This window comes from Heterocephalus glaber, unplaced genomic scaffold (genome assembly GCF_053883595.1).
Source record: "Heterocephalus glaber isolate CG9 unplaced genomic scaffold, H.glaber_assembly_v1.0 deba00001429, whole genome shotgun sequence".
Classification (NCBI taxonomy): Eukaryota; Metazoa; Chordata; class Mammalia; order Rodentia; family Bathyergidae; genus Heterocephalus; species Heterocephalus glaber.
Window position 1 is genome coordinate 3,661,567 of NW_028258294.1, and position 13,147 is coordinate 3,674,713.

Below are 13,147 nucleotides of genomic sequence, written 5' to 3' on the forward strand. Positions count from 1 at the left end.
TTTAATATGGAGCTCAAGTTGAAAAGCACTATAAGTGAAACTATATTTCCATTCCCTTAATATTTGTGGAAGACAATTTATTGATTTTTGAGATATGAAACTTGAAATGTTTCAATTTATTATAGCACTATGTTGGCCATGGAAATGCTATCAATGAGTTGAAATTCCATCCAAGAGATCCTAATCTTCTTCTGTCAGTAAGTAAAGGTAAGAGAAGCAAATGGTTCTTTAGTCCTATTTTGAGGTGAGTATAATTGTTTTAAAGAGTCAAATAGTGTTCTAAAAGGGAAAAAAGTCAAAATTAAAAAAAAATTGTAATAGTATATTTTAATAATAGAAAGTCATGTTTCCCAAACCAACAAACAGTTCAAGAAAGGAACCATGAAATACACATGGCAGTTAACATCAGACATTAGTAAAATAATTGGTAGTGAAAACAAAGTACATGTTACCTTTCTTATTTATCATATTGTTAAAAAGTTTTAAAGATAGTTTTATGAACCATTTTATTAGTTACCAGGGCTCAGCTCTCAATCATGTAGTAAAAACACTGTATGTAAAAATCCTTATTGCTTTCCTGTTTTAACAAAGCTTTTGTTTTACAAAAAATTCCCTGTAAAATTCTTTAAAATGCTGTTTCTCAGCATAAATTCTTTGAAATATTTACAATGAAGAGAAAGCATTGCATTACTCTTTGTCCCTATATTGCCATTATTAGTTTATTCTGAGTTAGACAGACCTCTTAATTATTCTAAATCATTTCTGAGCTTCCTGAAATACGTTACTTGGTTTTTCTGCATTCTGTTCTTGATTGCCTTTTCTACTGTTTTGTTCTAGTCAAGTTATTCTCTTCTTAGTCTTGTTAAATTTATAACCTCTCCAAGAATCTATTCAGATTAAAGGATGTCTTCAGATTTGAACTCTTAGATTGCACATAGCTCAGTGGTAGAACACTTGTGTAATATATCCAAAGTCTTGGCTTTGATCCTCAGCACCAGAAACATCAAATCCTACTATATAAAAATGTATTCATGTCATTCTTTGGAAATCACATCTAGAAACAGCCGATTAATTTTCTTTGTCTCTTGATAATAGTAATTGGGCTTAGATATTCCTATATAAGTGAATAGGCCACAATGTTTTACTCATTTTAAACAAAACAACTTATAACTGTGGCCTTCCATTATTGTGTTAGCAAGGGGATTTTAAAAATCAAATAGCTTTCTCAAAATAAATAGGAATTTTGCTGTAAATGATACCACCAAGAAAATAAAAAGACAAGTATATTAGCTTTTCATCGCTGTGACAAAATACCAGAGAAAATAAACTTAAAGGAGAAGTTTTATTTTGGCCAATGGTTTTAGAGGTTTTAGTCCATGGTCAGCAGGCTCCATTGCTTTGGGCCTGAGACAAGACAGAAAATCATTACGTAAAAGCTGTGGCTGAGGAGGTTGCCCACCTCATGGCAAACAGGAAGTGTAGAGAATGAAAAGAAGGGGCTAAAGACAAGATACACTCCCCAAGGTCATGCTGCCAAAGACCCACTCTCCTAAACTAGGTCCCACCTAAATTTCTTTTTCTTTGTTTTTGGTACCCGGGATAGAACTCGGGTCCTTGTGCTTACGCCGCAGGTGGCAAAACCAATGAGCTAAATCCCCGGCCCATCACCCAAATTTCTGTTACCACCCAGTAACCCATCAAATCAGGAATCCATCAAATCAGGAATCTATCAGTGGATTAACCTATTATGGTCAGAGCCTTCGTGATCCAACCATTTTCCCAAAGCCTAATCTTTGATCATTGTTGCACTGAGGACCAAGCCTCAACACATGGATTTTTGGAGGACATTCCAGATTCAAACCACAGTGATCATCCATGGACAGGAAAAAAATACTTATAAATCATAACTAATAAGGGACTGGTATCAAGAACTCTGAGAGCTCAACAACAAAAAGAAAATCAGTTGAAAAATGGACAGAAGTTCTGAGTACTCATATCCCTGAGTAATATATCCATATGGTAGTAAGCACACTAAAAGATGTTCACAATCTTAGGCACATTCAAGTCAAAACCATGAGAAACCACTTCACACCTACTCAGAATGGCTATAAAAAAGGCAGACAGCAGTGTGAATTGGGATGTGGAGAAATTGGAACTCCTTCAAAAGTTGGTGGTGGAAATATAAAATGTAGCTACTTTGAAAAAACAGCCTGGTACTACCTCAAAATGCTAAACATAGAGTTAGTTACCAGTCCTGGGAGGGCTGTGTGTGTAGTATTTACAGCCAAGAAAAATTAAAACATATATACACAAAAACTTGTACAGGATTGAAATTAATAAATCATTTTTACAACAATGTTAATTTTCATTGTCCACATAATGTACTTTGCCTCCTGGTATTATTTATGTAATATGTTAATATTCATTTACAGTGTGGGCATTGTTACATTTCAAGTTCTACATGATACTTCTCTTGCTGTACATTGTCAATGTTTAATAGAAAAAACTAGGGCTGGAGGTATAACTCAATGGTAGTGTTAGAGTGGATGCCTGGGTTGTCTTGAATTCACAAAGCCCTGGGTTCAGTACCCATGGCCTCAAAAGAAACGAAAAGAAAAAAAAAAGGATTGTTCAAATTACAGCTATACACACGCACACAAACACACAACTTTGTGTTGTACTAGTGAGCTATATTCCAGCAAAGGAAGACTATTATACTATAGAATTGTGTCATAGTATAGGTAATTTTCGATCATATCCCCGGCTTTTTGCAGGAATCTTATAAATCTACGTAGCCCCCTTCCATTTGTTAATGTGAGTATGGTGAAGGGAAAAGCTAGTGTCTTATTCTGTGCCATAATATAAAATTATTTATGCCAAATTCCTAAATATTTTCTTTTCTCAGAAGTGTCATCAGATTAGGTTATTTAGTATATGTGCTACTGAAAAGATTACTAATTAGGGTGTTATTTAAAGAAAATTACTTGAAGTAAAGAAACAGAGTATTTTAAGGTCAAGCCAGGTGTGGTGCACGCATATAATCCCAGCATTCAGGAGGCTGAGGAAGGAGGATTGCAGTGTGTTCAAGGCCAGCCTGAACTACATAGTGAGACCCTGTCTCAAAAAAACAAACAAAAAAAAATTTTTTTTAAGGTCACATAAATATTTCTTTGTTTTACATATTATACAAGTATTTTAAGTGGTATTTAATATGGATTTCATTCTTAGTCTTTACTGTGCATAACTTAAGTCTAAACTTTCATTGTTGTTTAAGGAGGTACTGAAAGTTTATAGAAAAATGAATGTTAAAAGTTCATCTTAATTTTCTTGTATGTTTATGCTAGATCATGCCTTACGATTATGGAATATCCAAACGGACACTCTGGTGGCAATATTTGGAGGTGTAGAAGGGCACAGAGATGAAGTTCTAAGTGCTGTAAGTTACAGGAAAGCAACGTTCAGGTTTATGTATATGTGAAAATTTGCATGGAATACTTCCCTGAATAGAAAACTTGTTTGTTTTATACAGGCTGGTTACCAGGCAGTCATTTCATTTATGTTTGACACACAAGATTTTATTCTTACAGGTGAAGGAATGGAGCCAGTAAAGACTTTTTTGTTGTTGTTTTTTGTTCTTTAAGATTTACCTAGAGCCAGTGTGATGGTGCAGTCCTGTAATGGCTAGAACTCTGGAGACTGAGGCAGGAGGATTGCTTGAGTTCAAGGCCAGTCTGAGCTACATATTGAGAGCCTGTCTCAAAAACAAACAACCAAACAAAAAAGAATTACCCATACGTTATCTATCCCAGTACCTGGATTTCCTGGATCCTCACAGAAGAATACCGTGAACTTATTCCTTTCCTCTTAATCTAAAATCCTAAAATCACCAATTTTTTTTTCTGATTCTCAGTTACTAAGGAAAAAAAAAAATTATACTAATTAGCCATTAAGGAACATTTCATTTTTTCTTTGAAGTCAATATAAGTTACCCACTTGTAGGATATGTTTTATTGTGCTCACACTGAGTTTTATGTAATCTTTTTTCAATTCTTTTCTTTGGCATGCTATTATACAATACTCAATAGTTGATTATTATTAAAGATAAGCAAATATGTTTATGTTAATGTGTTGTGACTCATTTATCTGTTGTGGTTTTAGTCAAGTTTTAGCTTTTTGCAGTACCTTATCTTTGTATCTCACTGATTTTAGTAATTGTATACAGTACATCCTTTGCTTCTTTTCTATTAAACTATTTAAAGGGGCATCATATTTTGAGACCATAGCATTTTTATTTATTTATTTAATTTTACTTTCTCTTTTATTGGTACATTTTAGATATACATAATGGTAACATTCACCATAGAGAATTTGTACCTTCAAATGATATATCTTGCTGGTTCTTTTTTTCCCACTCCCCTCAACCCCTCTTCTTCTCCTTATTTACAAAAGCCTTGTTTCCATTTTTTCTTCTATTCTCTTTTTTTCCTTGACCCTTCTTTCCTTTCCCTCTACCCCCTCTTTTGTTCTCCTTCTCATTTGAACATTTTCTTCCCATTTCCCAATATCTCTTTGACATTTTGAAATGATAGCATTTAATTAAAGGTGCTAAAATGGTACTGTAGTTGAAATTTATATGCCTTTTTGAAAATCATAGCTATGCTAAGATATTCATCAACTTGAATTTTCTACAGTGGCAGTAGTGTTCTACATCTGGCATTATGTGCATAAAAGCCAAGTGTACTATCCTTTATTAAGAATTCTAAATTAGAGTTGCTGACTCTTTAGGATGTTTATTTGCCTTTGACAGTGAGGTAGTTAGAAGTAGCAGCAACTAGACTTGTGAATCAGTAAATACCAAGCCTAAATCTCTTGTAAAACTGTTCAAGAATTGGATTAATGCAAAATATCTAGATTAGTAAGGAAAGTATCCTTCTTCAATAAACTCTTTACTGTTACTTATTAAAATGAAAATCAGGGCAGGGGATTTAGCTCAGTGGCGCTACACCTGCCTGGCAAGCACAAAGTCTTGAGTTTGAGTCCTGGTACCAGAAAAAGAATACACTCTCTAAAATGAAAACAAGAGATAGTATGTGTACACACACACACTATTTAATACAGAATTTCACTGCTAGAAGAATTGATGTGTGAGATTTTCATTAACCCACTGTGTGTCTCCTGCTAAATTAAATAGTATTTCTGAGCCTTGGTGTCTATCTATGAAATAAGGTTTTTAGGACATTATCTGTTAAGCACCTATTAAAATTCAGTAAAAGCAAATAAAAATAGTAAAATCTGTTAGATTTTTAAAACTCATTTAAAAACTCAAAAACTAATATAACTCAAACGCCTTGAATTACATGTATAAGTTAAAGTAAAATTTGAGCTATTTAAGGACTGATACAATTTCAGATGTCATTTTTTTTTTCTTGATTGGTACTGGACAAGTAGTGTAACTTCAGCTTTTTTGTGTTAGAATAATTATTTTAGCTCAGTATTTGACTTACAACGCAAAATAAATACTTAAATATAATTGAGTAGATAAAAACTAAATTGAAGTAATTTACAAGAAGGCAGGAAAGCCTTCCATATTAAGAAATTTAATATACTCTGGTGGTTACAACCCAATTAAAACTTAAAATCTTGAAATTAGTAACCTGAGTTACAGTCTATATATATGAAATCCAAAATATAGTTAGTATTGTGCCTTAAATACAATTTTCATTGTATTTTATATCCAGTGAAAATTTGGTAATTTGGGACTGTAATTTATGTACTTTAAACCTTTCTGTTTTACATACAGGATTATGATCTTTTGGGTGAAAAAATAATGTCCTGTGGTATGGATCACTCTCTTAAACTTTGGAGGATCAATTCAAAGAGAATGATGAATGCAATTAAAGAATCTTATGATTATAACCCAAATAAAACTAACAGGTAACAGTTAATATGATTTACTATGCTGTTGAATAGATATGTTGTTAAATAAATCCTTAACACTGAGTTTAAAAACCTTTTTTTTTAAAAAAACACCTCCATTTAATTAATTAATTTATATATATTTTTTGGTGGTACTGGGGATTGAATCATGTAATCCCAGCACTCTGGAAGGCTGAACCAGAAGGATCTCTTAAGTTTGAGTGCAGCCTGGGCAACTTAATAAGATCCTATCTCAAAAATTAAAAACAAAAACAAAAACACATGGTCTGGGGATATAGGTCAGTGCCTCACGTCTTAATTCAGTGACTATCTTTTAAAAATCTTTCGGGCTGTCATTAACACTTACTGTAAATGTCATAGATCTACATGTGTTAACTCTGTATGTTTGTCTCAGCAAAGAGTTAAAGATTTATTTTCTGGTTTTCTCCCTCTCCTCTCCCCTTCTGCCCCCTCCCCTCCCCTCCCCTCCCTTCCCCTTCCCTTCCCTTCCTTTGAGTCAGAATCTCACTATGTAACCCAGGCTAGCCTTGAACTCATGGCACTTCCCCTGCCTCAGCTTCCCAAATATTTTCTGGTTTTTAAAACAGATTATTAATAGATTGTTAGTAAAATTTGTTAACATCACTAAATATCTCGGTGCACTCATCAGACATCAGTGGTCTTTGAGAATTAGTAGAACTTTCAGACTTTTGCTTTTACAAGACCAGTGCTCTAACCTCTGAGCTATGGAGACAACCTATTCAGATTTCTAGTTTTAAATGCCAGGGGCTATACAGTGTTAAATTTGTATTTTTAAACCATTTTTAGATCTTTAGAGTGAACACAAATTATATATTCCACAGTTTACAGAAAATAACATTGAGTTAAGCAGGTCTTGTCCTTGAGAGAGGTTTAACCATAAGATTATGTTCTTGACAATAAAAAGCAGTTAATATAATTATAACTATTAAAAACTTAACAAAAAGATCCCAGAATTTTAATTGGAAGGATTGTTGGAGATGATGTAGCCCAACATTCTTTTTACAAAAAACAGGACATGTGAATTGACTAAGATAATTCATGGTATGTCTTATGCCTATGGTTATTTCAGTATAAAACCTGAATCGTAGGGAGGAGAGTGTAGCTTAGTTGTAGAGCATATGCTTAGCATTCATGAGGTCTTGAGTTCGATCCCCAGCATAAAAAAAGCCCAGAATTGCCTACCAGATTAGAAATGTTAGGTATTCTCTTTCATTAAACCCAGAATTGGTAGCGGCTTATCTTGGTTATTCTCATCTCACAAATATCTGTGAGGAAAAAGTGGAGCTACATTTTTTTAGTAGATGTGCCCCTGAAGCAAGCAATGGAGCCACATTTTTTATTTCCTACATTATTTTGGAAAGTCTTTTATGTCAAATTCCTGCAAGGCATCATTTACAGAAATTATTGTTCAAGGCAAGACTCATCTAAATTTATTTAGACTTTGGAATGATGTTTCAGTGTTCCTATAAAGATGACTGTCTTTTGAAATATTCTAGAAGAGTTGACTTTAATAGATAGCTAATGCTTAATTTTAAAGGATGAAATGTAGGTAGTTTAGTATATGAGATATTTTCACTTCTGTAATCAGATTTCTTTTTCAGTGGTTAGGGTTAATTTGGGGCTATAGTAAAAAGCAGGTAAAAGTTTTATAAATTGGGTTGGGGATACAGCTCAGTGGTAGAACACTTGACCAACATATAAGACCTTGGGTTCAGTCCCCACTCCTGAAATAAAAAAGTTTTATAATCCCTCCCCTCAAAGTAGTGCAATTCTACTACACTTTTTTTTTTTTTTTTAACTTTACATTTCCATTCTTCCTTCAGGCCATTTATTTCCCAGAAAATCCATTTTCCTGACTTTTCTACCAGAGACATACATAGGAATTATGTTGATTGTGTGCGATGGTTAGGCGATTTGATACTTTCCAAGGTATGGAAAAACTGCAGTTAAGCTGTACTTCGTGTGTGTGTATTTGCATGTGTTTAGATGCCTGCTCATGTTTGTTCTAACTTTGCAGGGTGCAGACGTTCATTTGTTAAGATGAATAGCAGATGGGAAATTGCCTTTTTAAAAAGTCTTATATTTTGGTAGGATTGAAAACTTACTTTAGATAAAATATACCAATAAATTATATTTCTTTGTGCTCCAGTAAGAAGAGAACTGTAGCTTAGAAGGTGATACCGTCCTCTGATAGTTGATGTTGCAAAGTAACAAGTAACTAAAGTCAGCAGATTTTTGGGGTATGTTTGTGTCTATTTCAATAAAATTTTGTTTACAAGAACAGGTGGCTGGAGTCAGTTGTCATATAGGCTGTTATTTGCTCACCCTTGCTCTAACATGTTGATGGATATAAATACAGTTAGCCTTCCATATTCATGGGTTCCACATCCCTGGATTCAACCAATCACTGATCAAAAATATTTGAAAAAAAATTGCAGCTATAGCGATTTATTTTGTCACTCTGTAACCAGTACAGTAGAGCACCAATTTACATAGCATTTACTACTGGGGACCCCTGAAATGTTACCAGAAACTTCTGCAGTAGCCTGCAGTCTTCTGCCCAGTGTACAACGAAGGCCTGAGGAAAAAAAAAATTAAAAGACAGAAGTAAGAGACAGAAAGCAAGGTGCCAGGAGGACCAGTGCCAGTGCATCTGACAAAGGCGCTGGCCAGTCCACTGAATTTTATTGATAATCAATTGGGGTAAAGACGAGCTATGTGGAAGGACAGAACTATGTGCAAGGATGCCCAATCTTGCAGTCTAAGGAAATTAATGTAAACAAGCCTTGTAAAGGGCAAGACAAAGCAGTTTCAAATTAGGAACAGAATAGTCAAAATACATGGTTGTAATTAGAACATTGTCCTTCTAGTTAGAAGGTTTTAATTGTGGGAATGGAATTTGGGTGCAAGCCCATTGTGGGGTTAACACTTCACAGCCTGCACTGCTTACAGCCTACTTTGGACATAATCAATATTGCAGTCTCCCGCAATTTACATTGCATTAGGTCTTATAAGTAGAGATGATTCAGAGTATATGGGAGGATGTGCATAGGTTGTATGTAAATACTATTCCATTTTATATGAGGAACTTGAGGATTCATGAATTTTAGTATGGGGAGGGGCAGTCCTGTAACCAATTATAGATGTTCAGGGGTGACTGTAATTTTTTTAAAGCTGATAATTTAGAGAAATTGGTGAACATTAAGGATTGTCAAATTTGGAGAAATTGCTATCTGGTTGCTTTTGACATAGATTTCAGGGCACTTTACATTTCTTTGGGCAGAACCTAATTTATTTTTTTCTTTCCCTTATGGTTATAGTTTTACTGTTGTTGGTTTTTTTTTTCCTTAATCTTGAAATAATTAGACTCATAGGAAGGTCAAAAATAGTGCAGAGGTTCGGTAGGACTTTCATCCCATTTGCCCTGATGGTTGTATCTTACATAACTATAATACAATATCAAATCCAGGAAATTGACAATGATATAGTATATGTGCTGTCGAAGCCAGCACAGGAAATTGACAGTGATATAAGGCATATGTGTAGTTCCTTGACATTTTATATGAATTTTGTCATTTCAAGAATGTTGCAGATTGGGACCTTTTACGGTTGTTTATTTTCACTTAGTACAGTGCCTTGGAGATCCATCCAAGTTCTTATTTGTATCAGTAGTTCTTTTTTATTCTTAAGTAGCATTCCATGGCATGGCTGTACTATCACAGTACATTTAGCCATCTATTATAGATCATTTTAGTTGTTGCCAGTTTTGGATTGTTATAAAAAAGAGCTACTAATTGAGCTGATATGTACACGTAGGAATTTGTGTGGACTTAATTTTCATTTTGTTGGGATAAATACTTAGCAGGGCAATTGCTGGGTCAAGCTTAAGTTTGTTAAGATTAAGAAACTGCCAAACTATTTTCTACCATGGCCGTGCCATTTTACATTCTCACCAGCAATGTGTGAGGTGAATCTTTGCCAGCATTTGGTGTTGTCATTATTTTTTATTTTAGCTGTTCTGATAGGTGTGTGGTGGTATCTCATCATGGTCTTGATTTGTATTCCCTGGTGGCTAGTGATGTTGAACATCTTTTTTCATGTGCTTATTCATTTACCATCCATATATCCTTTTTTGGTGATATCTCTTCATTTCTTTGGCTCATTTTCTAGTTAGATTGATTTTCTTTGGTTTGTTTTTACTGTTTTGAGAATTCTTAATATATTCTAATAGGAATTCTTTTTCAGAGACATACTTTGCACATATTGTCTTCCAGTGTATAGCTTGTCTTTTAATTCTCTTAGGAGAGGACTGGGGATTTAGCTCAGTGGTTCTGCCGCCTGCCTCGCAAGTAGTAGGTCCTGAGTTCAATCCCTCGTACCAAAAAAAAAAATTCTCTTAGGAGAGACTTTCACAGAGAAAATATCTTTAATCTTTGTGAAATTCAGTTCATTGTTTTTATAAAATTTATTTTATTGGTAGTGCTTTTGATGTTGTGCCTAAGAACTGTTCATCAAGCCCTAGATGTGAAGATTTTCTCCTGTGTTTTCTTGTAAAATTTTATACTGCTATGTTTTACATTAAATGTGTGATCCATTTTGAGTTAATTTCTGTATAAGGTGTGAGATTTACGTTGAAGTTCATTTTTTCCTGTATATATCTAGTTTCTCCAGCACCATATTTTGAACAGTTGTTTCCTCTACTGAATTGCTTTAGCACCTTTGTTAAAAGTTCTTTGGCTATCCTTTTGTGAGGCTGTTTCTGGTTTTTCTGTTTTCCATTGATTTGTATGTCTTTCTCTATGCCATAAGACTTAGAATTGGATAAATTGATTTCTCCCACTTTATTCTTCTTTCCCAAAATTGTTTTTAACTAATTTAGTTCCTTTATCTTTCCATATAAGTTTTAGGAAAACTTAATAGATTTATGAAAATCTAGCTGGGATATTTTTTAGGGAAGATAGATTTTGATTAGAATTTTGTTTAAGCTATATAAAATTTAGAAGAGAATTAATATCTTTATACTGAGTTTTCTTATCCACAAACATGGTATGTCTCTCCATATATTTAGATGTTTGGTTTTTTATCATCAGCATTTTATAGTTTATAACACTCCTGCTGTGCTTTGTTAGATTTATATCATAAGTATTTTTGAGCTAATATAATTCTATTTTCTAATTTCCACGTATACATAGTTAGAACATAGAAATGTTTTGTTTTTTTCTTTTTGGTATCAGGGATTGAAATCAGGACCTTTTGCTTATGAGGCAGGCATGGTACCACTGAGCTAAATCCCAGGCCCTAGAACATAGAAATGTAATTCCTTGCACATTGATCTTGAATTCTGCAACCTAGATAAAGTGTTCATTCTAGAAAGTGGTTTTTTCAAATACCTTTCTATGTAGATCATTGTGTCATCTGGTAATAAGGACAGTTTTATTTCTGATCTGTGTTACACCCAGTGAGAAAGCACCAACCAGAGACTGATATTAAATCCACACAGGAGTTTATTACCGGCTGGGACCCGAGCCGAGCATCGGACTCGAGCCTCAACTGGGGGGAGACAAACATGTTTTATACACCTTTGAGGCCAACAGTTTCTAGGCCCTCCTATGGGATAGAACTAGCAAAGCAAGCAAAAGGTACAGAAGGGGAATGTCCTGTCCTTAGAACATTTGTAAAACAATAGTTGATTAATTGTTGTTTCTAAGAGACTCTCTAAGGGGAGGAGGTTTCTAAGCTTCCTCCTTTTGAGTTCATCTAAAGGGCAAGCAGGTGGGTCGTTCAGCAGCAATATGGAGTCTGTCTTGCTAACTAGGGTCCTTCAATCTGTATGCTTTTTAATTCTTTTTCTTGCCTCATTGCACTGTAACAGTGTTATGTCAGTCTTACGTTGAATAACAGTGTTTAGAGCAGACTTGTTCAGTTTTTTCACATATAAAAGTGTATTAGTGGGCCGGGGATTTAGCTCAGTGGCTCCACATCTGCCTTGCAAGCACAAGGTCCTGAGTTCCATCCCTAGTACCACCCCCCCCCCCCAAAAAAAGGTATATTAGCTGCATTTTTATTTGTAGATATTCTCTGGAAGGTTGAGAAAGGTGCGCACTGTCTACCCTTCCTAAATTTTTGAGAGTTTTTCCATGAATGGATGTATTTTGTCAGATGTGTTTTTTTCATCAATTAAAATAACAATGTGTTTTTTCTTCTTAATGTATTACTGTAGTGGATTGTATCGATTAGTTTTTGAATACTGATCCAGCTTTGTATCCCTGGAATAAAATCTACTTGATCATGCTCTATAGTTCCTTTTATATGTTGTAGAATCCTATAATGCTAACTTTGTTAAGTATTTTTGTGGCTGGTTTATGAAGTATGATATTGGGCTGAAGTTTTCTTTTTAGGTACTGTTTTTGTCTGATTTTGGTATCAGTAATAATGGCCTTATAAAATTAATTGACAAGTGTTCTATCTCCCGTTCTCTGGAAGAGATTATATAGTTAGTATTAATTCTTCAAATGCATGATAGAATTTTTCAGTTAAATTCTCTGGGCCTCAAAATTTTTGTGGGAGATATTTTGAATTATGAATTAAGTTTCCTTATAGTTCCTTAAAATTAACTACTTCATATTGGGTGAATTATGGCAGTTGGTGCTGTTTGAAGAATTAGTCCATTCCATTAAGGTGAAACCCATGTGCCCAGTTGTTTATAGTGTTCTCTTTTGATATCTTAGGACTTCTGCTGGATTTATAGTGATAACCAGTTTCATTCTTAAAATGAGTTGTTCTTTTTTTGAGATTCTTACCTACTGGCTTGTCAGTTTTATTGATCTTTTCGAAGAACCAGCTTTTAGAGGACCAGTTTTTAGATGTTTATTGGATTTTTGCTTTCATTTTTATTGCTCTTTAGCTTTTAAGAATGGTGCTTTAGATTATTGAGATCTGTTCTTTTAAATTTTTTGAGAATTTTTTCATGGGATCTTAAAAAATACATTTTTATATCGAATGCAGTGTTCTTTAAATGAAAGATACTATGGTGTATATGTCTTTATTGATTTTCTGTCCACTGTGTGTCAATTATTGAGAAACAAATGATTAAATCGCCCAGCTGTATTTGTGGTTTGTTCTGTATCCTGACAGTTCTGTTACATGTTTTGTAGCTCTGTTGTTGGACACATATTTAGTAATGCCTGTT

General features: G+C 34.1%; 1 protein-coding gene across 1 annotated transcript in view; it reads left to right on the top strand.

The window, feature by feature from the left end:
* The window catches only part of Eed (embryonic ectoderm development), a 32,768-nt gene that overhangs the window by 12,251 nt on the left and 7,370 nt on the right, over positions 1-13,147 (top strand). The window contains exons 6-9 of the mRNA XM_004868230.4: positions 126-207; positions 3,345-3,436; positions 5,801-5,934; positions 7,782-7,887. Coding sequence (XP_004868287.1) covers positions 126-207; positions 3,345-3,436; positions 5,801-5,934; positions 7,782-7,887 — 414 coding nt within the window. The remainder of the gene's footprint in view (positions 1-125; positions 208-3,344; positions 3,437-5,800; positions 5,935-7,781; positions 7,888-13,147) is intronic.